The sequence below is a fragment of the Gouania willdenowi genome, chromosome 22 (genome assembly GCF_900634775.1).
Source record: "Gouania willdenowi chromosome 22, fGouWil2.1, whole genome shotgun sequence".
Taxonomy (NCBI): domain Eukaryota; kingdom Metazoa; phylum Chordata; class Actinopteri; order Blenniiformes; family Gobiesocidae; genus Gouania; species Gouania willdenowi.
In genome coordinates, this window is record NC_041065.1 from 7,424,523 (window position 1) to 7,452,472 (window position 27,950).

Below are 27,950 nucleotides of genomic sequence, written 5' to 3' on the forward strand. Positions count from 1 at the left end.
AGAGGCTTGCTTCGTGGAAGCTTGATAATCGAAAACTAAATAATGAAAAATAATATGAATTCATTATGAATTTAGCCACAACAAAGAAGGTACTAAATGTCTGTATGTGTGTTTGTTGTAGGTAGGGTTGCCACCTTTCAGAAAAGAAAATGAGGGACACCCATGGCACCGTGAACACAATCATCAAAAATAGAAACATTTTGACATAAAACAGTGTTTACCAAACGTTATTGTCCCATGTACCCCTGAGCTCATGTTCTACATTATTTATTGTGTCTGCAGGCTCGTCTAAACTCTCAACATTAACCTTGAATTTAGGCCTTTTTATTCATTTATTTTTCATTTTTTTATTTTATTTTGCAGAGTTGTGCAACAAATTATGAATGATTGGATGATGAAAAAAATCTATATTGTTGAAAAATAAACTGAAATGTTTGCGTACCTCCTGAATTGTGTTCAAGTATACCTAGGGCAGCGGTCTACAACCATTATTCTCAAAGGAGCCATTTTGCTTCCTCTCACCTGGATTAAAATCTTTCCGGAGACGAAAAAATACTTTCTTAATGAAGACAATATAGTGTATAAAATTCTAGTGACATCGAATAATACTATTAATTATTAAAAAAAATGTTGATGTATTTGTAGTGCTACAAAAAAATAACTTGAATTTGATAACACATGATCATGTCGGTCAACATATATATATATATATATATATATATATATATATATATATATATGTAATACTAATTGCTAGATTTGTGCAACATATCAGGCATGCATATTAATCTGGCACGTTAAATAAATATTTCCCCACACAAATAAAATCTCTATTTTCTTCCAGAATAGTCTTTTTGTTGGTTTAGTTATCTTACAAGGGATTTAAAACGTAACGTTAACCACAGGTGCAAGAAAAGTTGATGGTTGATGATAGTTATTACACAATGCAATTTATTTTTTGGTTAACATGTTATTATATCAGGATATAAAGTTGGTGTCAATGTCATTGATCATTAATGCCTTCTGTAAGAAATAACAATTCATTATTTTAATATTTTCTTATAGCTATAGAGAGCCATTGCAAAAGAGTTCAAAGAGCCACATGAGGCTCCAGAGCCACAGGTTGCAGACCCTTGCCCTAGCAGTACACGTACCCCAGTTTGGAAACCACAAGAATATACAGAAATCTCTACAAACACTTTTAACCTAGTGAATATACATATATAATATTTTTTGTTAAAAGGCCATACATAATGTATATTTATATTACCTAATACTACTGTAATAATAAATCATTCGACTTTAAAACCTCCACATCCTAAACATGAAATCTAATCACAATAGTCTTTCAGATTAATCAATCTTACAAGCTTACAATCCAATCATGCAGTGTTTTACTGTATCAGCCTCAGGAGATATGGATAAGAACTTCTCAGATAGTTCATATCTAAAGTGTTGTTCTCCTGAGGCTGTTTGATGTCAGACAGTCCAGGCTGTGACACTGAAAACTCTCCAAATTTGGACATTTTTAGGGTCTGAGCAGCGCAGGTGTGTGTCGTCTCTCTTTCTGTCTGTCCAACAGTCATTGAAAGCACCACACACAGCCAGGTACACAGGACACACCACACAGAGCAGGAGTCCTACGTAGATTCCACCACCACAATGTTGCTGGCCTTGTTTTTTCCTGCATTTTTGTGTGTGACGGTCTGGCGGACACGTCTAGTGTTCTAGTCATTTATGCAAATACAGAACAAACAGGTTTCCGTTTTGGCTCAGTACAGGACGCACCATTTAATAGCAACCCTAGTTGTAGGTGTATTTGTGACCTCCTGAGGTACTCAGGCTGGTGACGTGCACGGTAATGCCTCAGCATCGACATTGTTTTTATTCCTATTTGACAGTTCTGATGAACAAATGCAGCATTTGTCCTGCAGATCATAAAATGAATAATTTAAACTAAGAGTCACTTTGAAATAGATTTGAATTCTGAGGGATCAAGCTGAAACTGAGATGAATTTGAAACAAGGAAATTAAAACGAATACTTTATTTACTGATATAAAATTATAATGGTCCCTGATGACCACAGCATTGTTGACAATGGGTTGATGTACAAATGTTTCTCTTAAGACTGAGACGCATCCCATTGACAGGTGGCAGATGTGCTTCTTCTTAAACACAGTTTGGTTACCGCGGTGATGGGCGAAACAGCGGCTGTATCGGTCACGTGACTTTTTCTAAAACCAATATCTGGACCGACATGGCTTTGCTTGATGCATGCGCCGACACATCGTTGTTGCCTCATCCATCACTAGTAGTGCCATGCATTTGAGTTGATTCTCAGTGCTCTCAGGTCCTTCAATGTAACTCAGTCATCATTAGTGCTATTGTTTACACTTTTGTAGATGGCACTAACTCTCCTTTTCCCACAGCGATGAGTGGAAATACTCTTTGTATTTACTGGAGATGGTTTTTGGAATAAAAACAGTCCCATCTGTAGCATTGGTGCAGCTTTCACAATATTCAAAGTTACTTGATTTTTGTGGTCAATGGTTTACATATTTATGTTGAAGAAACTGCTCACCCATGCATCAACAAGCCAATAATGCTTCTGTGGCTATTAACAGCATGCTTTCCCCAAACAGACAGTGTTTAAAAGTAACTTGACATTAATTCCATCACATCTTCTGTTTATAAACATCATCTAATAAACAAACTGTGGAAACAGCTGGATTTTAGGTTGTATTGAAAATTTCCATTGACTTTAAGAATAACAGTAAGCCAATGCTTTGTTCCTTTGTTTAGGAGGTGAACAGAAAAACTGCTGCTCGTCCAAGTGGAAGGAAACTTAAAATATAGTTTCTTGACTGAAAGTTAAAAATCTGTGACTCCAACTTACACAAGTCATTAAATTTCCAACTCTTCATCTTTAAAATCGCTTTCAATCGCACCAGGACTGAAAAATCTGTGTGAAAGGTTTTTTTTAATCAATATCTTCCAGTAGGTTTTAAGATTGTGTCTTACAGATGGAATGAAAAAAAAAATTCATCTGTATCTTGTACTTAATTTGGCTTCTAGTGGTGTTAGGAATAGTAATTTTGAAACTAAATTTCTAAACTAAAACGTATACTCGTCCTTTAGCCCCCCTCAGTTAATGTTCTGACATTAGCTTCCATAAACTGGAGTTAGTCTTAGGTACAGTTTCAGTTCTATGTGTTCAGAAACATATAGAACTAGTAATAAGTCTTACTATTTTATAGTCTGATATTTGTGCACAAAACTGAACAGATCCTGAAATGTTCCTTTTACATCATAATACATGATTGTTTCACCTTTTAATGTTTTGTATGGTTTTATGCAACACTAGCTGTGATTCCATTACTGATTTTCGCAAAATAAAAGCAGTATTTTTTTTACTGTCGACAAAGTAGAATTTGCTTTGAATGTGTTTCCATTGAAGGTTGTTTTGGGCTGAAGCCTCGTAGCTCTCGTGAAATCTCATCCCGTGAGACGATGGACACGCCAAACCTCCTTATAACACTTGGTATTTGTTATTTCATGGCAAATGTGGCAGTAATAATCTCCACTTCTGTCTATACGTACCACCACGCCATATTTTCTTGGCAGTGGCTATCCGTATGGTTGCCGTATCAATATACCGATATTCTATCCTAACGCAGCGCCCCTCATTGGCCAGGTTAGGTCACGTGACTAAGACTAAACCTGACCCTAAGACGCTACGTACTTGTACTTTGGTGAACTTACCAATAGCACCAGGGGTTGTCCGTATGGCAACCATACGAATAGACACTTTCTATTTGAAAGAAGTGGTCATGTGACCAGGTGCGCCACTTTCTGTTTCCATAGTGCTTTTGCAATACATTTCAATATCGAAACATCTGAAATTCCTCCTTAGAAAAGCGTAAAAACTTTTTAGCAATATTTTATGGAGGATGAGGAGTGCCACAATTAAATAAATAAATACACCGTTCATTAGTTAATCAAATGTGTGAATAAATTAATGTGCCAATTAATTAATTAAATGTGTCAATAATGAATGAAATCCATTTTACATTCCATTTTCATTCTGAAAAGTATGAAGTAAATATATTTCATTATATATTTATTTATTTATTTCATGGTCTTGTGTTGCAGCACTTCATGAATTAAGTTTATCTGTCAAGTTCACTCACCAAAGTTTGTGGGGACGGGGTTAACATCAATCCAGCCAAATCTATTGCTTTGGTCTATGCTTTGGAATATAGTACAAAAACAATGTACGGATTGTATAGCGCCACCCAGTGTATCAGAATCATGTTTACTAGCTCTGCCTCAATCCATTGCCAGTAATTGATTTAGCGTGACTTGATGTGCAGGTAACCAATCAAGTGTTAGGAAACCGCCCCCACAGATTTTGACGAGCAAGTTTGACAGATATAATTAATTCATAAAGTGCTGCAACACCAGACCATGAAAAAATTAAAAATAAGTAGAGAAATATTTATACTTTTCAGAATGCAAATGAAATGTAAAGTGGATTTAATTAATTATTGACACTTTAAATCATATAATGAATGGTGTATTTATTTAATTGTGGTACTACTCGCCCTCCATAGTATTTTTTCATATTCGTATTAGTATTAGTATTCTAATTACTATTTTTTCGAAATTCAGGTGTTTCCATTACCAGTTTTTATTGCGTTATTTAGATTTTGCGCATTTCCAAGGGTAATGGAAACTACAACAGTAGCGTAGACAAGGGTGCTCATTATACTCCAATGTATTCCAAAAAACTGTATTTGGCAGGAGGAAAGTAAATGTTTAAATAATTGGACTTTCTTCCACAGCTGTCTGCACTGCACTCAATTAATGACCATTGTTAACTTCTAACTGCCACTGCCTTGGATCTTTCTTTTTCTGATTCTTAGTGCTGATGATGTGGCTTCACTATTAAATCAACACTCCTCAAATAACCTTTATTCCTTTTATTCTGTCCCTGTAACAGTTTGAAGACATTCATGTGATGTAATCAGAGAAATAGTTTGAAGTCTTTTGCAGAAAAAGCTGAAAATGTCGGTGAGGAAAACCAAGAACCAAATGTAAATTTTTAGCTTGACACTTAACGTGTTTTGCCTCTGATTTACTCAGTGGGTGCGTCAGAATAGTCCCTCCTATCAACTTTCCTATCCACTTTTCCTTAACCCCCGTGGATGACATCACAGTGTTAAAGGTGTTAGGAGACTTCCTAAAGGAGTTAAGGAAAGGCCATCACATTGTTTTGACAATCAGACACATTTCCACTAGGTGACGTAATTATCCGACGGCAGTTAAGGTTACTGATGTCTGCCGTGGTGAAAAAAACTTCAAATCGCCGAAAATGGACCACTAAAAGCACATTTTTAACACTTTCCCCTGTGCCTCTAACTACAGATACAATCTCAATTATCACAAGGTTTGAATGTAAATCAAAGGAAAAGAGGCTACCAGGCTACGAGGAACTAAAGTGAAACTCAAACAACGTCACATTGAGAATGGTTGCTCACACTCACCTTCCACTCAGAAATCAACATTAATCCAAAATAAGTATGATTTTATGAAATTGTTACATTTATGAAAGACATTGGCTCACATAATGTAGGAATACAAATGTACAACCGCACAAAGCATTTTTAGGTGAATGCAATATGTTGAATAAAACCTAATGTGGCTAAAAATCTTTCTGATCCCTTTTTCTTGAATGACAGAGTGCTCTGTTATCAGTCATTGTGAGTTTCCGTGAACACTCGGATGAGCTGGGTCCCTTTAAATGTTGTCGCCGCAAGGAATTGTGGGACATCATTATCTCCTTAGGTAAAGGATGCTTCAATGTTTTCTAGGCTAAATGAGGTTATAAAGGAAGCATTGAGCCTCCTTTTCTTAGCTGTTAGAGAATTGGAACGCTCCTTATCATGGCTGCCACCTAAGCACTTCTGGAGATTAGGGAAAAGTGGATAGTAAAGGAGATAGGAGGGACTATTCAGTGTTTTTTTCACCCAATGTGACATCTGAGCGGACTGCCATGTACCCCTCAGCCTTTGCATTAGATATTTTTGTGGCTTGGTTGAGAGATTATCTAACGTAATTGATAAACACAGGAAATGGATAAAAGCAGAAAGAATGAAATATGGATTGTGTTTCAGTCACTGAGGCTGTGGGTAGTAAACCAGCACAATTCCTACTGTAGGGACTGATTTTCCCACTGGAGGTCACCAAAGCACTGTGCATCACATTGAAAGTATTTGCATAATCAGAGGCAAACGATTGTTTTGCTGCATCACCGTCGATAGATTGTTGTATGTGGACTGTGGTGGTTAATATGAAGCCCACAGCACATTCTCTGCCTAGGATATAAATCATATTGAGGGTTTGCATCTGTCTGTACTTTAAAAATAAAGAAGAGTTTGTTTGTTTTAAATGAAGACACCTTTCCATATCACAATGATGTATCTGCCCTGGTATCTAGCATCATAGTTTTAAAAGGACCATGATTGCTGTGCAAGTGTGCTGACCGTTGGGGATAAACGTTTTGATGTTCTCAGGCAGACATGAAATGCCTTGTGTGGTTAGGTGATTACTAGTAGTCGTAGGGCTACGTTTTTGAGTAAAGGTCTTTAAAGTAGTTTCATTTGGTTTTCCTTTGCTCTGGCCCTGCAGTGATGTATTATAGAAAAACCTTGAAAGTGAACAATGGGTTGTGTTTTAAAAGAAAGGGGGGGGGGGTACTGGCCGGTTTATTTCTCCCAGACCATATTTCTTGTGACTGTCTTTTTGTTTTACTTGAATCATTTGGCTGTTACGAAAAGAAAAATAAGTCTAAAATATACCTTCTTATAATACAATGATTCTCAACCAGCAACAACTTCACATAACGACACACACACACACACACACACACACACACACACACACACACACACACACACACACACACACACACACACACACACACACACACACACACAAGATAATAAAGACAATCTCAGCAGGCCAACAGAATAGTCACACTATTATAACTTTCTACACAAATTTTTCTGAATTTATGATGAAAAACTTAGATCATTTGAAGAAAAAATGCAGTTTAATAATGTAAATTATTGGTAATGAAACTACTTTACTATTATGTAGGAACTGCTCCGAAAACCTGAATCAGAGCCGTTTTCTCTATCGTTTTAAAAGATTACAAGGGCAATCAGGTTTTTCTTTTGCAAATTGACATGTCTATTTAAAGTTATGGAAAACAATAAAGCCTTAAAATACTGCAAACTTTCAGAGGTTTTTACGGCTCAATTGGAGTCCACCTGTACTAAATTATTTATAGTTTTTATCATTTTCGGTCATCTCCCATTTGGTGTGTGTATCATTCTTTAAAAAAATGAACATGATAAACCCCAATATTTTGAGTGATTTCATTTGTAAATTACCCGCATTTGAGAAACACTGTTTTAGGTCAACACATTACATTGCCTAAAGCAATATGTGCTCTGAGGATATATAATGGCATTCAACTACTGATTTGGTTTGGTTGAAATTATGATTGCAATGCTAGTCGTTGTACAACCCCATGTGTGCTTTTCCAATGTACTTTATAGTAGATTAATTTAGCATAGATTTTACTATATCTCCAAGGTGGACAACTGTTAAACATATCAATGCTATTAATATAATAAGCATTTGGTCTGCGTCTGTAGAATTCAGGCGTCTTCCCCTTAAAACTAGAATCCAAAGTGACTTTTCAGGTGAGTGGCGTTTTTATATGCGTGATTCTTGCTGAATTGGTTCTACAGTGCATGATTTATTTAGTCCATGTGTCTTGGCGTTTGTTATGCATTTTGTCTCGGTTTTATTCTGTTTTTCAATGAACTTGGCATGTCCTCACGCCACCTCTCTTCCACTCCCCTCCTTTGGGCCTCAGTGAAAACATGACTAATGAATTTAAATCACGCTCATTGTAAAATCAGGAGCTGAGGCAAAAAAAAGTTGTCTTGTTATTTTGCGTTATAATCCTTTTATAGGCACTTGATGGTAATGGAGAATCTTTCACGACCAAACAAAACAAACAAAAAAAACAATTTTCACCTCCATATTTTGCACAAAACACATAAATGGAGAAGTAATTGTCGTATTGTATTGTATAACGTGCATAGTTATTCCATGTAGAAAAAATGCACTGATTATTAAGAACATGTCATGGTATGTTCATACCACAATCTCAATTCCTCGGTTCTGTAAATGTTAATTTAATGGTCCTGAGCAGAATGGGAAACAGGCACCGTTCAATACGCTGTTTGCATGTCTTCTGATATCTAGTTGCCTTTTAACTCCTAATCTCGATTGTTTAAAACTAGAGATGTAAAGATTCACTCAACTCCCGGTACGATTTGATTCACAATACTGGGTTCACAATACGATTCTCTCATGATTTATTTTACAAAATGGGACAAATGATGACTGAAAAATGTTCCTTTCCTTTCTTTTCATTGTCAAAAGAATCCCTTGATAAACTATTCAAAACAATGCAATTTAACTAAAAATAAATCTTGAATGAAATAAATAAAGGAATAATACAAATGAAGAAGAAGCTTATTAATTTCAATTCTGGTTCTATAGTAAACAATGCAAAACTGCATAATAGTTCTTTTTCATTTTAAAAGTGCAACTGAAAATTTATTTTGCGTCATTGCACTGTATTTCCATCAGATATTTGTTTGGACCAGCAGAGGGCACTGGTTACCCAGTGGTTGGTTGGCATGCAGATATTCTTGCAGTGAAGAAGAGATGCTATGCTAGCAGACAGAGCTAATAGAAAAACGTGACTTTTGCAGATATTCACGTAATACTACAGATATTCTTTTGGTGCTAAAGGGGTAAGGAATCATTTATTAACATGTTTAGGAGTAGAAGGCGGCCAGAAAGAAAGTAGTAGCAGATTCCGCCCACCGCCTACGCCTACAAGAGAAGGATAAATAGATAGCGCCCTCTGCTGTTTAAAAAAGTACTGCGATTCAATTTTCAGAGAATCGACGTGAACCGTGATACCTATGAATCGATTTTTAACTGCCTTACGATTAATCGTTACATCCCTATTTAAAACAGGTTAGGGATTCTCAAACTAAGGTTCCAGTCCTGTCTGCTTAAAAATTAAATGACATGACGAAAGCAACTGTGATGTCACATGTTGTTAATATTATTAAGAATTAATACATTAACCAGTTTTAACTTTAATTTTTTTTTTAGTAAAAAATTATATTCATACTAAATATTACCAGTAATTCACAAAACGACAGCAAAAACACACAAAATAAGAGAAAATTATACTGAATAATATAAAGAAGTAACAACAAAATACACAAAATGACTCTAAAAGCACATACAATTACACAACAAATGATGATAGAAATGATCTTGATTAGAACATGAACTGAAAATACTAGAATCAGTCCAGGCGTGAGATGACAGTAAATTATATACTGTAAGCTATAGAAATAAATCTATTCAGGAGGCACTAACTACTGTTTAACTCCACTTCTTTACAAAATTAGATTATTTAAAATGTGTGTTTTCACTCATTTTTTCATCATTATGCTCTATTGTTGTTTTTTCACAGAATTTTGAGCAAAATTTTGTAGTCGGACACAAGGTTGGATTCAAAAGTAAGAGAAAGGGGGTACTTGAACCACAAAAGGTGGAGAACCACTGCCCTAACATGTCAGGAGATCAAAGTGGAAACAGTTAAATGAAACCTTAACATATTATTCAAAAAGAATGCAAAAAGAATCTTGCTGATATTGGTTTACTGTATTTTGCCCAGCGACACTTCTGTATAGCCATGGGAGCAAACCCACAACCTCTTCATAAGAAGAGACAACCTCTTTACTAACTGAATCACTGTCGCTACCCAAGAAGGTTTTTTTTTTTTTTTTAATTAACAAGAAATTGTCACCCTATTCAATTGGGGCGACCGTGAATCAGGTGGCAGATGGGTCGTCTTTTGATCGAGAGGTTGGGTATACGATCCCAGGAATATACCTGTCTATGTGTCGAAGTATCAAGACACTGAACCCTAAGTTGCTCCCAATGGTTGACTAGCGCCTTGCATTGCAGCTCTGACCCATTGGTGCGTGAATGGGTGAATGAGCTTTGAGACTACCTCGGTGGGGTGAAAACGCTGTATAAATCAAGTCCATTTCTCATGAAAATCAATAAGGGCTCTGTACAAAACATGAATAACTGAAACAAAATAGCTTTACGAGTGTTTTAAATGTGTACAACAGGCTGTACCTTTCTACCAGTTGCTCTGTATGCTATTTTACAATGTTGTTGACACATCGTATATATCTGCGGCTCCTATCAAAACACTTATTGTTACACTCCTACTATATGTGTGTTTGCCTTATGTCTGTTCCCTTTTATAGAATAAAAAAGGGCTGTGTCCAGCAGATGTGGTGCCCAACCCCCTGGACATGCCTCTGGAAATGGCAGACGCAGTCACCATGGCCAAGGAGCTGCGTGCTATGCTGATAGAGGCGCTACCCAGACCCAGCTCTCCTCTGCCACCAACACTCCCGTCCCTCCAACCGCTGTCTGATGAGGCCAGAATTCAACTTGCATCCATGGGAATCCGGCTGGGTGATAAAGTGGTGATAGCTGGGCAGAAAGTGAGATATAGATCTTTGTCACAAAGATATTTTCATACTGCAATGTTTTAATTTGCCAATAGACTTTTATTATGTATAGGGAATGGTCCTCAATATGAACCATTTCAGCCCCACCAGAACCACCCTCAGGGGCAGCTCCAGCCTCTGTGACTCTCATGGTTCTAAATGTTGTAAAGAATGAATTAAATCACACATTCTATACCTCTCAGTAATCCCCAGAAACTCAACTAAAACTGTAGCCACCCAAAGTCAGAACAAAAGACCACTGCACACACACCATGTTCAAAGAGGGAAAAGTAGACTCCGCAAACTCAGGTATTGTCACTGCTGCTCTATAACAAGATACTACTAGAAACTACAGGCCGAGCGAAATCCACTGATATACAGGTTGGGTATGTTACTTACAAAAACAGCACTACAAAATCAGAAAATACACAGCTATTACAGACATCAATGCATTTCTCAGTTGAGAAATTTGTCCAGTTAGTGCACAGTGCTCGTGCTTAAAATGGCAGGTCCCTCTTTTATCCAGCTCTGAATGGCCAGGACTAAAGCCCAGTTCCATTGTGTTTGATATCACCAATGTCTACAGGCTCTGAGCATTCTGATTGGTCAAAGCATTGCGTACTAGCATTAGAGAGTGAAATGAAAAATAGTATTACACATGGCACAGCAAAAACCTGAATGAAAATAGATTTGTTTATTTTAAGCCAAATTGCAACATCTAGTGCTCAAAAATATGACTAATAATGAGCCATTTCCAGCTATTGTTCAGTGTTTTTTTTTATTAACTATTTACTTCAGTGCTGGTAATAACTACAGAAAAAGCTAGAATATATTGTTTATCAGTTTTGAATGGAAACAAAAGCAAAGATGAATCACACAATAATAAGAATCACGGGAGCTTTGAGGTTTGTACTCACTTCCCTTTTGATGAAGACAGAGATCAGCACAGAGAAAATGAATACATGGTCCTCAGAAAGAAAGACAGCAGTCAGGCTTGTGTTCCGATAAACAAAGAATGACGTGAAGATGCCTTTACTTTTTTCTTCTTTAAAAAAATAAATAAAAAATGCACCTCTGAATAAAAACTAATCTTTAAAAATGTCCTATATTGGCAAATCATGGAAACTTAGTTCAAGATTATAGGAGTTGAAGGGTAATAAACTGTTTGCTTGCCATGACTAAAATATGATCTCTCCTGGGCTTCTCATCATTCTCAAACAGCCACTAGTGTTTTGATTGAGCAGCTGGCCAGCTGGGAGCACTCCAGCAGATCACCGACAGACCCTATTGTTATTGAGAAGTTCACATCACCAGCTTTTCATGTGGTCTTAAAAACCAAGAGACATTTGGAAAATACAGATGAAGATAATGTGCTGGTTATGAAGCCATTGTAAAGGTCAGAGCACAGGCAGCTGTTACTATTTGAGAGGAAAATCCCTTATGTGCTCTTGCACAAATTAGAATTTTAATATTCTCTGGTTACATCTTGTATTTACAATTCAACAGTGTAATAATCTTTGACTTTTTTAGGCTTTGATGATTTTTATCCACCTTACCAAAAAAAAGGCAGAGCTCTTTACCTTTCAGTGTATTTAACAGTAGTTACAGCTCATTCTTTGAGGCAAAGGATATTTTTACCTATCCTCAATGTAAGCTGCTTCCTTTGTTTGGTGGTGAAAGCTTTGTGCAATCCTTTTGACATTAAAGACCTTTGGAATTTGAGGTGGAATGAAGTTTCCATTTTTATTTCATGGCATAGATTTAGACAATCTGCCTCACAGTGCCATCCAAAATGCAAAAAAATACATCTGCGCTTCCTCTGTTCCTGTCATTGAAAATTACATCCATTCAAAGCAAGTGAAACATACCTGGTGCTGTGCTACTGTCATGTGTGACTAGCCACTTAAAGGAAGTGTCATTCTTGTGCTTTTTGGCTATATAGTTTACAGATTGTTCCCTGTCAGTCCTAGTGTGAAGGCTTTACAAACAGGAAAAGTATGTACTGGTTCAGAGGTTGGGTTTAGTTGGATTGAATGTAAAAAGGCATACAAAACGTATTCTATGTTGGTTTAACACCAGTGGTGACATTGTGAAGCTGACGTTTTGACAAAATCCCCAAAGATAAGAGAGAGAATTAATAGACAGGTGTAACTCTTTTTGGTAACACTTTACCTGAGTTTTATAGGTAAGTCTGACATCATGCTGTCAGCCCCATTCGCACGGGATAAGTATGATCTGGAGAGACCCCATGTAATTAATAAATGACCCCTCAACATCTGCTTTTTATGTGGCGCATTCGCACGGGATAACCAAAGCCTGAGATTTTGCTGAAATTTCCAAACATTTCCCATATATGTCAACACGCTACGTATTGCGTAACATTCGCTCATATTGTTTTCAACATGGCGGGCGCTAAGAAGAAAAGTAGGCCCTGGATGCGAAGGAAACATTAAAATTAATAAAAAAAATAAATAAACGTGTCCCGGAAACAAAACAACCCGTAATCATGCTGTGATTCTGTCCAAATCACAGAGAAGCCAATTCACATTGGATTAGTATTATCACAGGACCTCAGAGTTCAGCAAAATATAGTAGGTAATTTTCGGGGGAGTTTTTACTTTACTTTAAATTACTGACATGGCCGATTCGCACGGGATTAACGTCACAGACATTCTCTGCAATTATTACAAATCGCATGTGGTCCCTAGGTAAAACTAATCCCATGCGAATAGGACTATTATCTGTCATTAGCATGAAAAAGGTGTCATGAAGGCTGTCATTAAGTGTTGTTCACTAAATTATGACACCTTTGGAGCTATGTTGGTATTTTTTGGGTTGAGTGGAGGGATCTGGTGGGGTTAGTTAGGGTTAGGGTTTGGGTAACGAAAAACACTTGATGACTCCATGAAACCATATTCATGCTAATGATAGGTGTCATGTCATAATAATGACAGTTTAATGTCAGCCTTGTGTATAAAACTAAAAATAAAGTGTTACCTTCTTTTCTTTTTTTAACATCTGGTAATAAGTAGTGACAAAATCACCTGATTTCTTGATCATAATTTGAGCTGGACTTAGTGACACTTTAATGACATCTGAGGTGTTGCTGGGTCTTGTATGTCTGTATTTTCAGCCAATGTATCAGCTCATTATCTGAATGTGTGCACACAGGTGGGAACCTTGCGATTCTGCGGCAGCACAGAGTTTTCTGGAGGCCTTTGGGCTGGAGTGGAACTGGACAAACCGGAAGGGAAGAACGATGGCTCAGTGGTGGGCGTTCGATATTTCACATGCCAAATCAGACATGGTAGGTACTATAGTGGAAAAACACAACTACACAAACATGATTTAACTATTAACTGTAAAGGATAAGGCGGGTTGTGTTGGATTTGGCTTTTTTTTATTTAAACTTGGGTAATAGTGGGTAATATGTGATGCACCATGGCAAAACCAGGAACAAGTTGGCATTAGAGAATCAGAGAAAAGCACAAAAACCTTCGATTTCTAAGGAAACAGCGATTTTAATTTTTTGCTAAATGCACGAGTTGAAGTCAGAAAAAAAGCACTCCATGTTTCAAAAAATACTATAAAAATACTTTAAAACTATAAAAACTGCTTGTTTTAGAGCAGAGTGGCTGCTGTGTTGGTTGTTATGGGAAACATACAGCTGAGTGAATGGGTATGGATCATACATGAATGTTGGTTGTGGTCACATCCGCAAAATGGCAGTTATGCTTCTGTCAATATGCCCCAGGGTAGCTGTGGCTACAGTGTAGCTTCCCACTACTGGTATGACTGATGTGAATACCTGGTGTGAATAAATAATGGTTTTTTGTAATGCGCTTTGAGTCCTATTGAAAAAAAAGCTCCATATGCATCCAAGCAATTTTTTTTATTATTATTAATAACATACCAGCTTTCTTTGGCTATCGTCACACTCTTGTTTTTAATATATAATGAGTGTTTGTATATAATTAAACTGCACGTTGAAGTAAAACACATGTCTACTTAAAGTGTAAGTCCACCCTAAAACCACTTTTTTCTGCCTAATACATATATTAGGTATGAAGTTATTTAGTTTATTATCCTAGTCCCACTCTTCATATTTTAGTAAAAGTATTTAAATTTTGCATTTTCAGCTGTAACATGTCAGAGTGAATGCTCACTATGGGTTGAACAGCGGCTTTTGCAATTTAATTTTGCTATTGGTTGAAATCAGATCAGTGACGTCATTTTGGATCAGTCACTGTTGGCCCCGCCTCTCCTATAAAAGATGGGAGGAGGGACTGTGGCGCAAAACAGGGCTTTAAAACCACCAAAAGCACGGCAACTTGTTGCTCCTTTATTGTTAAATGTTGTAAAGGAAAAATGGAGGAGACAAAAATTTCTGTGCATTCTTAAAGTTGATATCTGGAGTTTCTGAGAAATCCGTTTATGTATGATTTTTTTTTAAATGCGAAAAAATACCTAACTAGTCTTTTCCTATGGTCTACTGCCGGTGGTCATTCATATACATCATTGTATATAAGTCCTGCCTTCGTTCTATAGACACCTATACAAATGGAAATGAGCGCCGTGATCACCAAGCCAATAGGCTTTGACTTCCTGTTTTTGAGTCTGTCAATCAAAGTGAATGCGGAACTGTGCATGAAAACAAGGCCCGCGTCACAACAGCAAACAGGTAAATATGATTTTGGCTCTTATCTGACCCATAGATCTATATCATTGAGACCTGATGCAACCTTATATTCTGCGATGCACATGCAGAAAAGTAGAGGTGTGGCTTCTGGTAGATTGGGAGAGGCAGTGGGAGGAAGTGGAGCTGTTTTTTTTTTAAATTTTATTTTGTGTTTTCCACATTCATTTTTTTTTCAATTCAGTTTTTTTTTTTCAAAGATTATTTTTTTCCAAAAAATGTTAGTTTTTAACTCCTGTGAGGAAACAAATGTAATACTAATAATAAAAACCCACAATTAATGTATGTCAAAAATAAAGTAAGATACAATTAAAAGGTAGATATGTTGTACTGATATGGATTATTCTGACAGCTCCTTATTATTTAGATGTCATATAAAGATATATGAGAGCCCCCTCTTTCCCTTCAGGGATCAATGGTTTACTGAATCTGAGCAGGTTTATTGTTTATTGTTTTAAGTTTTGATCAACTTAATTTAAATTAACCTCATTTAAATCATTCTGATGACATCATTCCAGACCGTAATGATTACTCAAAAATAAATGGACGCAATGATGCATCACTTATTTCACCACTAGGGGCCACAATATTTTACAGTATCAGAAGCTATCATTAGCCAACGATGTTTCAGACTCTACAATCCCTGTCATCGGTGATATCGTCCACAACAATTCAATTCAATACAATTTTATTTATATAGTGCAAATTACAACAAAAGTCATCTCGAATTGCAACTGTTCCCACGGATCTTCTGTAGCTCTGATGAGATGTTGTTCAAACACTCTTAGCAGGTGAAACTGATCATGTTTTCACGGTGTGCTCTGTATTTAGGAGTCAGTGAGGATTTGTGTAGTTTTTTGGCAGTTTAGACGGTGTTTTAGGTGGTTTAGGTGGTGTTGGAAGCCGCCAGGACGGGAGGGGGGAGGGTGGTGCATTTATTGAGTAGTCCCCAGAAACATTTCCCCATTTAAAAAAAACTTTCCTTGCCTCACAGTGACGGCGTTTCATCACGATTCTGTCCATTTCCGTGTTCAACAAATGGTAAATGGACTTGATTTTATATAGCGCTTTATCACCACACTGAAGCAGTCTCAAAGCGCTTTACACATCAGCTCATTCACCCAATCACTCCCACATTCACACACCAGTGGGACAGGACTGCCATGCAAGGCGCTAGTCGACCACTGGGAGCAACTTAGGGTTCAGTGTCTTGCCCAAGGACACTTCGACACATAGTCAGGTACTGGGATTGAACCCCCAACCTCTCGATCAGAAGACAACCCACTACCACCTGAGCCACGGTCGCCCAACAGTGGATTCTGTCTTCACTGGTCGATTATGTGATTTCGTCCGCGATTCCGTTTACGTGGGTTTTATAGGGCCCTACTTAAGCGCTCGCTCTGACACATTGTTGAGAGCCTGTTCTTCGGGTTTCTGTTTCTCTGCCTAGAGAAGTCTCTACACCAGTAACACCATCTCAAGTGATTAGCTCATACAAATTCACCAGAGGCTGTTTGGCTTGGATCAGAAGTTGTGCTCTGAACGCAAACTGAGCCAAACCAAGGTTATAAAATTATAACCTGACCTCTGCCCATTCAGACCGAGTCCACGACTAAACCTGTGTATAAGTACCCTTAAAAATGACACTTTAAGAATCTGTAAATAACTCAAATATATGTAATATGTATTTGATATAATATATATGGAGGGGGACAAGGGGATTTTAAGAAGGTAATATCAATTATTATTAATATTACATTAACATTTTACGATGCGCCATCTAAGATTGAGTTAAAGTGTCTGAGATCACTTGAAGTGTTATTAATACCTTGTCATTCAGGGTGTGAATTCTTGCATCCCTTCCCATTTGTTCAAGGAGGTTTTTAGCTCAGTTCAATCTTTTATTGTTTTTATCATAAATCAGTGTCTCAGCTCTGGATGTGTCTCATCCTCATTTAAACATGCCACAGTGCTTTTAAAGAAAAATCACACATGGATCCCTTGGTTTTATCTAATTATAGGCCGATTACAAAGCTCCCTTTTATTTCACAGGTTTTAGAGAGGCCAATGTCTGTTAACTGTTTCAGTCTGGTTTTGAGTCACGTCACAGCACTGAAACCAGTCTTTTAAAGATTTTTAATAACCTTTTAATGAGTCTCGACTCTAGAATCTGTGCCTTTTTAATTATTTTAGACCTGACAGCAGCTTTTGATATGGTGGACCACATAATCCTACTGTCCCGACTCGAACACTGTGTGGGTATCAAAGGCACTGCATTGGCCTGGTTTAAATTTTACTTTGTGCAAATGGAGTTGTACACCTCCTCAGTGGCTCCTCTGGCCTGTGGGGTAGCACAAGGATCAGTTCCAGGTCCCCTACTGTTCTCTCTATATATGTTACACCTTGGGGTGATTTTTAGGAAACAAGATGTCTCTTTTCACTGCTTTGCTGACGATATACAGGTTTACTTGCCGTTAAAAACACAGACCACAGAATCTCTCCAGGCTGTGGTCGACTGTTTAAAGGACATCAGGGCTTGGATGGATTTTAACTTTTTATCTCTGAATGAAAATAAAACTGAGGTGGTCCTATTTGGTCGTCCTGACCAGGTGCAGGTCCTCACCTGCTCCCTGGGCTCTCTAGCACCCTACATTGGGCCCCAGGCTAGAAACCTTGGTTTTTATCATGGATGGTGCTTTTAAATTAGTGAGACTGGTCAGCTCAGTGGTAAAGTCCAGCTTCTTTCCGCTAAGGCTGCTGGCAAAAGTGAAACCCTATGTGGCCCATAGGGATCTTGAAAAGGCGATCCATGCTTTTATTTCATCACGCTTGGACTACTGTAACTCTCTATGTCGGCATTGGTCAGTCCGAGTTCAACCGCCTCCAGCTCGTCCAAAATGAAGCGACCTGTCTTTTAACTGGGACTAAAAAACGTGAGCATATACAGTAACTCCTGTACTGTCTAGACTGGGTTCCAGTAAAGTACAGGATTTATTTTAAGGTTATTTTATTGGTTTTTAAGTCCCTGAATGGACTGCCTCCCTATTACCTGGCTGACCTTCTTTCATTGCATTGGCCCTCCAGAGCTCTGAGGTCAGTCAACCAGATGGTTTTAGACGTCCCTCATTCTGTTTTAAAATTCAGAGGTGACCGCTAGCTGTGCGGACTGCTGGTAACCTGCTCTTTTTAAAAACTAAGCTCAAAACTCACTTGTTTGCTATGGCAAATTTCTTTTAAAGTTTTACAAGTGGTTTCTTATTGTTGTTTAATGTCTTTTGTTTTATGGTATTATATATTTATTCTCTTCACTGTAAAGCACTTTGGTATGCTGCTGGCTGTTTTAATGTGCTATATAAATAAAGCTGACATTGACATTGTCAAACTGTCTACTCTTCAATAGTGAGGTGTATTATACATGAACCACAGACAAATAGTTAAGTTTAAACATTTATTCATCAAACATGTTAAATCTGTTTACAGTTAGGTTCATATGTATATGGACACTGACACAATTTTTTTTTTTTTACTTTTTTAATGAAACATATTCAAATTATAGTTATATAATGGACATGGATGTAAAGTGCAGAGTCTCAGCTTTCATTTGAGGGTATCCACATTCAGATTTTAATGAAGGGTTTTGGAGTTTCAGCTCCCTAACATGTGCTACCCTGTTTTAAAAGGGACTAAAAGTAATTGGACAATTGACTCAAAAGCCATTGCATGGGCAGGTGTGGGTAATTCCTTTATGTCATTACCAAGGAAACATATAAGGTCTGGAGTTGATTGCAGGTATGACGCTTGTATTTGTAAGATTTTGCTCTGAAGACAACATGCGGTCAAAGGAGCTCTCCATGCAGGTGAAAAAAGCCATCCTTAAGCTATGAAAACAGAAAAAAAAACCATCTGTGAAATTTCTGCAAAGGAGTGGCAAAATCTACAGTTTCCTGTAGAAAGAAAGAAAGCATTGGTGAACTTGGCAATGCAAAAAGACCTGGACGTCCACGGAAGACAACAATGGTGGATGATCGCACAATCATTTCCATGGTGAAGAGAAAACCCTTCACAACAACCAACCAAGTTAAAAACCCTCTCCAGGAGGTAGGTGTGTTGTTATCCAAGTCTATCATATAGAGAAGACTTCACTGTCACACTTCACTGTATGTCCACTGTCAGATACATACTGTCTGCTCAAATCCAGCCAAATGCAGCCAAATTGATTGGGCGGTGTTTTATAATACAAATGGACAATGACCCAAAACATACAGCCAAAGCAATCCAGAACTTTATGAAAGTAAAGAAGTGGAACATTCTTGAATGGACAAGTCAGTCAGTTAAAGACCTAACTTCAGAAAGAAAGGTCCACAAAAAAAGTGACAATATTAATATTAAGTTTTTCTGCAACAAGCAGTGGCTGAAATAACAGGTAATTTATTTTATATACTTTTAATAACAGAAAAGCATAACAACAGGTTACATGTATTCTGTTTTTTTTTATTTTGCAGAAATTCTGTACTTGAATTAAGTTAACAGTAGCATAACCAACTTAGCATCTGCATTACTCCATGGAATTCAATTCAGAGGGTCCAGCTCTTATGGGGTCTCCTAACCCTCTTCCCCTGGTCAGGGGTCTGCAACCTTTACTCTACCAGGAACCATTTAACCTCATCTCACCTGATTAAAGTCCTCCTGGAGCCAAAAAATACCTTCTCAATGAAGACAATACAGTGTATTAAATTCTATACAGTTAAAATTATATAGAATAATGTTTGATTTAATTTGATTTGATTTTTATTAATCAATGGGGGGGCTGCATACACACTTGCCTCTGCCCAAAAGGTATTGTAATGACGTGACTCGGACCATTATCACAGTTTTACAGGCTTTAATGGAGGTCATAGTAACACGGCAAAAATAAACAATCAAACACACAAAGAACCGTCTTACACCGTCATACACTCACAATATCGTGGGAAGATAATTGTTCACTCTTTTCCCCGCTTACACCCGCCCTTTCCCCTGCCTCCCAGCCAATCAACACTCAGAAGACATGTAAACAAAGACAGAGCAGAGAAAGCTGCACGTAACGAAATGTTATGTCTATAACTTCTGTTCCCTGAAGGAGAGGAACGAGGTACAACACATACTGTATAGTATGGGATATCACGCCCCCGCGTGGCCTACTGAAGAAAGAAAAAAAAAAAAAAAAAAAAAGGGGAGAACAATGCCTTTTGGGATTGGGCCCCTGAACAGAACTTGGCCGGCGCCTTTTCGGCGGCAACAAAATAGGGACAGCAGCGTCTCCCTGCTGCTGAAGTCCCTCTCCACTCAGTCCCACTGCTAGGAGGTGTGTGGCTTCTTCTGCCTATGCGCTGGGCCCTTTTGGAAGCCCTGCGGCGGACCTTTGCTCCAAGCCGAGTGGTGTGGAGCATGACTAGGAACCTGCGGCGCAGGAGGCTGCACCTTCCCCGGTTGTCCAAAACCTGACGGAGGTGTAGCCTTCTTGTAGGGCGGCGGAGGTGGCGCTGCAGGCCTGCGTGCACCTGCAGATTGTTTGGGCTTAGCGTCACGCCTGGGTATGATGCTGTGCAGGGCTTCAGCTTGTTTCTTCCCTAACTCTAAACGTGCCTGAATGGCGTCAAGAGATTGCCCGAACAAACCCATGGGAGATACCGGTTCGTCCAAATAAACGGCCCGGTCTCTCTCTGGAACATCCGATAGAGTCAGCCACAGGTGTCTCTGTGACGCCACGGTAGACGCCATTCCTCTGCCGAGGGAGAGCGCTGCACAGCGGGACACCCGGAGGATATAATCCGTGGCGACCCTCACCTCGTTAAGGAGAGGAGCCAGAGAGCTGTCGGGGGGAAGCAGTGAACTGAGCTCAGCCAGCCGCATAGCCTGATAGGTCTGCAGCATGGTGACAGAGCTCAGTGCATGAGCGGTGCCGGCCTGTGCTCTGTAGATTTTATCCAGCTGCGAGGAGGAAAATCTACAGTGCTTGGAAGGAAGCGATGTGGGGCCGCTCACTCCATGGTTGTGAGAAGGCGCCAGATACGCAGCCAGAGAAGGCTCCATAAGTGGAGGGTTGACTAAGCCAGCCTTTTCCGCTCCATCCAAATCCAATAACTGTCCATACCCGGGCACCGTGACGCGGGTAGACAGTGGTTTGTTCCATGTCGATGTCAACTCCGAGTTAAAATCCGGGAACATGGGCAGGCTATTCTTAACCACCCTAGGCTCGGGAGGGAGAAAAAATCCCGCAAACCGTGACGGTTTTTGAACCGGGGGAGGAGAGGGCCACTCCACTTCCAGTCTCTCAGCTGCACGGCGGCACAGAGAGTAGAAAGATGTGTCGTCCTGGTTAACCGGCGCAGTAGCGGCGGCACATTCCCCAGGCGACAACGCATCTAGCTCATCCTCCGACAAACCATGAACGTCCAGACCAATGTCCAGCACGTCATCGTCCTCACGGTCGGCTTCTACTCCTACCAGAGGCAGGTTAGAGCCCTCCGGCTCGACCTCGGCCAACCCGTGCACGTACTCCATGTGGTCAGCTCAGCTAGTAGCGGGGACTTAGACCACAGGTTCCTCATCATCAGACTCGGACGAAGCCGGGTCCCTAGACTTGGATAGGAGAGGGTCGTGCCGTGCGACCGCAGCTTTTCCCAGAACCTTCTCCACGAAAGCGACCCGCCTTTCCAAGGTTGAACGCCGAAGCTGGCGACAAAACGCACAGGACTCGGGCTGTGTCAACGCTCTCCTGGCGTGGACTATTCCCAGGCAGACGGGACATGCTTCGTGCTGGTCCTTATCGTGTAAGGAGAAGCCGCACCCCTGAGGACAGGGGCGAACAGAAGACTTCTTCCTTGCTTTAGCCTTCGTGCTCATTTTGATACACCGAAGCTTGTTAATAGAATTAGCGCTCCGCGGGCAGCAGCAGCAGCTGCTAACACCAATAGGGGCAGTTAAACTAATTCTAAGTAGGCAGTAGCCAAGGCAGCAACAGAGCTAACTAGCAGCAGCTTGTTAGCTCCACTCGGTAGAGGTGTTCTTAGCGAGGTGAAGAGCGTAAGAACTGAAGGATGACTGTGATAACAGCGTATTTATGAGGCAGGCGGAGCCTCATTTACGTCATCACAGATCATCTGCCTTCAAGGCGTGATTAGAGGTTTTCTTCAGTAGGCCACGCGGGGGCATGATATCCCATACTATATGTGTTGTGCCGAGTGAATCGACTGAAAGGGAACCATGATGCCTTCTCGGCCATGGGAAATCTCAGCATCAGTTAATCACTGAATACACAGGGACGTGATGGAGCGTTCAGCCGCGCCCTCCAAAATAAGGTCAACCATACGCACTAGCACGGATGCGACCAGATAAAATTTTCACTCGCACACACTGAAAAATATACTCGCATATGCGACAATTTTGGTCGCAGTCTCAAACCCTGCCTGGCAGAGCATTAAAAAGGAGGAAACCCAGCGTCTGGTGATGTCCATGAGTTCAAGACTTCAGGTAGTTATTGGCAACAAAGTGTTTTCAACAAAGTATTAGAAAAGAACTTTTTATCTTCAGTTATTTAGTTTGTCTAATTACTTTTGAGCTACTGAAAAAAAGGGTTTGTGTTTAAAAAATGCATTAGTTTTTCAGATATTTATGCAATCTTTTTGTTCAACCCACTGAATTGAAGCTGAACGTCTGCACTTCAACTGCATCTGAATTGTTTAATCTGAAATTAATTTTAGTACTGTACAGAACCAAAATTAGAAAAAAAATGTTTCTGTCCAAATATTTATGGACGTAACTGTACACAAACACACTAAAAGATTGCTATGCTCACTGGCCGACTTGTTCTTGATTTTCTCATGGAAAACAGATCTATAATTATTATTGGTCCCTAAACCCCTCGTTGCATATGTTTTGTCAGTCACAAATATTTAACCTGCACCCTGTTTTTTTAGGGATATTTGCACCACTGTCCAAGATAAGCAAACTTTCACAACGACATAAAACCAGGGCAGCAAAGACGACGCCCACCCGGCCCCCTCGCCGCATGGACCAATCCTGTGTGTCTTCCAAAATCAGTACAGGTAAATATCATCTCTCTAATGGCTATGGGTTCATCTTTTTAGATTGTGTCAGGTTATCTTAAGTACCTCACATAAGATTTCCAAAAACTAGATTTACTTCAGAATTCTGCCAGTGTTTTGTTATGAAAATATTCAAGGTGATGAATTATCAGCCATGAAAAGACCGAACATGAATTGTTTGAGTTCTTGAGGCTAGAGAAATATTTTGATGTGTTGACGAGTGGGAAAAAATGTGATGAAGGTGATTGCTTTTGTCACAGATAATCTCACATACACCCCCTCATGAAGAAGGCTCCCATTGAGAAGTAATTGCCCCCGTTGTCTATTAGTACCTTGTGTTATCCTCATCATAAATGAAAAAAAACAAAACACTTTGCTTTTATGTTGAGGAGGATGTATGCATCATAGTGTTTTCTCTCGACTATCCTAACAGTGGTGGCAGTGTTGTTTTTCACTGTTTTATTTACTGATAAAAGTTTATTTTATATACCTAAAAATGATCGTGGTTCTCTGGCACTTTTTTGGTATTTAATTGTTTCTCATAAATTTAGGTAATGAGTGTACTTTTCAAATTTGACATGATTTTATCCATTAAGTATTCCCCATTTAGCTGTAATTTAATGTTTGTGAATGACAGCACTGTTAGGTTTGGGTCCTAAAGTGGAAGTTGTAAAGTGTTGTTGGTTTGGAACATAAAATTGAGGTAATAGTGGGTGTTAAAGACCGATTAAAAACTATTCTTGATGCTGTCCTACAATAGACTGTACAACACCCTGCCCTGATGTGAGTGGACCGGATGGGTAGTAGATATAGGGAGATGAAATATCTCAGGGGATACAATGTTATTCATGTTAAATCTTTTGTAATATGTATAACAATTGGAGCATTATTCTTATTTCTGAAATGGCAGCATGTGGTTAAATAGTTTACATTAAAAATCTTCAAAATGTAATCGTTAATAGAGAAAATACTGTTTGTATTACTGTTTATGTGTCAATAATTACTGCAAGAATTCACTCACTCACTCACCCCAGGGTTGGGGTCAATTAAATTTTTCAGTTACAATTCCGTTTTCAATTACCCATGTTCAATTACAACTCACTTGCTATTGCAGTGACCAGCACTTTTTCCAATTACAATGAAATTACATTTGTTTTTTATCCTCAGAAAGTCAGTTATAGTTATGTTCTCAATCACAATCACAATTACTGAGCCGGAAATATATAACCTAATAGAAGTTATCCTTCCTCTTGTGTTAGCTTTCTGTTAGCATCTCTTATAATAACGGGTCCTAAATCAGCTGTGAAATACACTAAAAATATATATCTATTATGTAATTTCTTTCCTATCTATTGATTACCTTGTTAGGCTACTTAATAAATGACAATATTGGTTTCAATCTTTTTGGTGTGGACATCTGAGCCTTTTTTGTGTATAACCCATGATTTATATATCTTTTATTAATGATAAAATGTGGGAAAGCTTGATATGAACCTGATATGCACTTCCCTCTCCCCTGAGTGGATGTGTGTGTTTAGTGAATGTATGAAGTGCTATTAAAAAAAGGTGGATGGTGGGGAGCGGTGCTCCCCATCCAACCTATGTGTATATATGTGTATGTCGTGCAATAGCTCCGTTTTTTTTTTTTTTGGTGTGGACATTTGAGCCTTTTTTGTGTCAGTATACCCCTCGATTTATGTTTTTTTTTAAATGGTAAAATGTGGGAAAGCTTGATATGAAACATATTTTAATAATTGTTAACTATGTACGTATGTGCAGAACTGTACATAGAAATGTAACATGGTTCCCCAGTTTTGCGTTGAATTATAATTGACAATTTTTATATAATTTTCATGGCAATTACAAAGTCAATTACCTAAACTCAATCACAATTGAATTATGATTACGACAGGAACAGATTTTTAAAATTACAATCATAATCACACCAACATTGTAATTAATTATCAATTACGCGATTACAATTAAAGCTGATATCCGGAGGATGAAAAGAGAGAGAGAAAATTCAAAAGCGAACGTCTCGATGTCCTTCCCTAAACAGCTCCACTTCCTCCCCCTGCCAATCTACCAGAAGCCACGTCTCTACTTATAGTGGAACATAACATCAGTGTTTAACACACCACCACACGTGTAGAATTGTTTTTCACGCATAAAACACTTATGGTAGTTTGATTAAAACATGTTTATTACCTGTCCATGAGAAATGTCGCCAAATCAGGGTCCGTTCGGAATCCTTTTAAAAGCCGCAAGTCCCTCCACCTTTGAAAAGCAGCTCAGAGATAAATTCTGTTGGGGTCACAAAGACATTTATCCACAAGCTTTGTACCTGGATTTTTTTTTTGTTTTTTAGTAGAAGCTTTGGCGTTTCGGAGCGCTCCTCCATGATGCTATGCTTCTCAGAGTGATACCTGTTTGCTGTTGTTTCCGTGCACAGTTTACGCACATGCATTCACTTTGACTGACAGAACCCGCTAAAGGAAGTCAAAGCCTATTGGCTGGGCGATCACGGTGCAGTTTTTTATTTGTATAGGAGTCTATGGGACGAAGGCGGGACTTATATACATCGACGTATATGAATGACCACCGGCAGGAGACCATAGTAAAAGACTAGTTGGGCATTTTTTCGCATTTCAAAAGAATGACACATAAACATAGATTTCTCAGAGACTCTGGATATGAGCTTTAAGGGTTGGGGTCAATAGACCAATTCTAAATCACACCTTGAACACTCATACCGTCAACTTCTGAAAAATGCCTTATGTGTTCTGGCCTAGGAACGCTACTGTGACTCTCCCCTGTGTTAGTTTGCAGCTGTGTAGCTGTTCACCATCAGCGGTGGTGAACAGCGATTGATCATTGCTTGAGCAGAACATTGGACCTCTGAGAGTTCAGTGATTGATGGCCCAATTAGGCAGGGTTTAATAACCAGGGCATAGGCTGGCCGCATATACTGGCAGCCATTCATCACAACCTGTTGGTGTTTGTGTTTGTGTGTCTTATATAATGTATGTGAGATGTGTGAAGTGTGTCTGCACCACAGCTCTACCTGGGAACTAGATTAATTTAGTTGGTGTCCAGATATGGATGACTTTAGGGGAGTTGCACACATTTGAAACTAAAAAAGTCTGACCGCATACATTAATTCTGGGGTCTACAACCTGTGGCTCTTTGACTCTTTTGCAAAGGCTCCCTACAGCTTTAAAAATATAGAAATAAAGAAGTATCTTTTTTTACAGATGGTGTTAATGAGTAATGGCATTCACACCAAATAAAATCACAATGATAACAGTTTGTCAACCTAATAAATCACATTGTGCAATAACTCTGCACCCTTCCTACTTCACCTCCTGCAACTTCTACAGACCATCACATTTCCTTGCACGTGTGGTTAACCTGAAATCCCTGGTAAGATAACTAAATCAACTAAAAGATTATTCTGGAAGAAAATAAAGATTGTAATTGTTTGGGGGACAGATTTATTTAACTGCCAACATGACTTCTAAATATGCATGCTTGATATGTGGCAAGAAATGAGCAATTAGTATGTGTTGACCGACATGATCATGTGTTATCAAATTCAAGTTAATTTTTGTAGCCCTTCAAATAGAGGTGTGAAGATGAATCGATCTTGATTGATTAATCGATTGCTGGTCCATGATTTTGTCAAATCGATCTGACGTATAAACATCAATATCCATCGTCATTTTGCCTTCCGCTTTGTTAAAACACCAAACGTTAGTTGGTGAAGGAAAGAATGTTTTTCACGAAAATGCCTTAAACAGTCAGGCATTAAAATTCTCAAAATGTATCAATATTGTGTTTATATTTTTTAATGTTAAAAGATTATCTTCTGATATCCACCACGGGCCTCTAAATCGAATCGAATCAAATCAAATCAAAATCTTATCGTGGCAGACTTTGCAACATCGGCAAATATTGAATTGTTTTTCTGAACATCAACATCGTATCAGAATGAAACAGGTGATTTACACCCCACCTTCAAATACCTTACATTAAAAAGATAAATGTATAACATCATTTGATATAATTTTAACTGTATACAATTTTATACACTATATTGTCTTCATTGAGAAGGTTTTTTTTCAGCTCTGGAAGGACTTTAATCCAAGTGAGGTGAGGCAAAATGGCTCCTTTAAGAGTAGGGGTTGCAGACCGCTAGATTAATGGATGGAATGGGTTGTCAGGATTTCTTCTGCAACACCTAAACTTAGAGCAGACTCGGCAGAATGGCAGCTTGGACCTTATTAGTGTTTCTACTGCACATCAGTCCTCAAGTGTGAGTAGGGATGATGGACAGTGTTCAGTGTTGTTTGCGATAAGCCTGTTTACTGAGACTCTGCTATAGTCTCTGATAGTTCTCGAGAGTTTGTAAGCCGATCCAGATCACAGGTGTTCATGGAAAGTAAGGGAAAGGTCAGAGCATCGAATCA

General features: G+C 38.7%; 1 protein-coding gene across 6 annotated transcripts in view; it reads left to right on the forward strand.

The window, feature by feature from the left end:
- The window catches only part of LOC114456953 (CAP-Gly domain-containing linker protein 4), a 78,097-nt gene that overhangs the window by 21,884 nt on the left and 28,263 nt on the right, over positions 1 to 27,950 (forward strand). For all 6 annotated transcript variants that reach the window (XM_028439066.1, XM_028439063.1, XM_028439067.1 and 3 more), the window contains exons 7-9: positions 10,450 to 10,692; positions 13,870 to 14,005; positions 23,353 to 23,481. In XM_028439066.1, the coding sequence (XP_028294867.1) occupies positions 10,450 to 10,692; positions 13,870 to 14,005; positions 23,353 to 23,481 (508 nt within the window). The remainder of the gene's footprint in view (positions 1 to 10,449; positions 10,693 to 13,869; positions 14,006 to 23,352; positions 23,482 to 27,950) is intronic.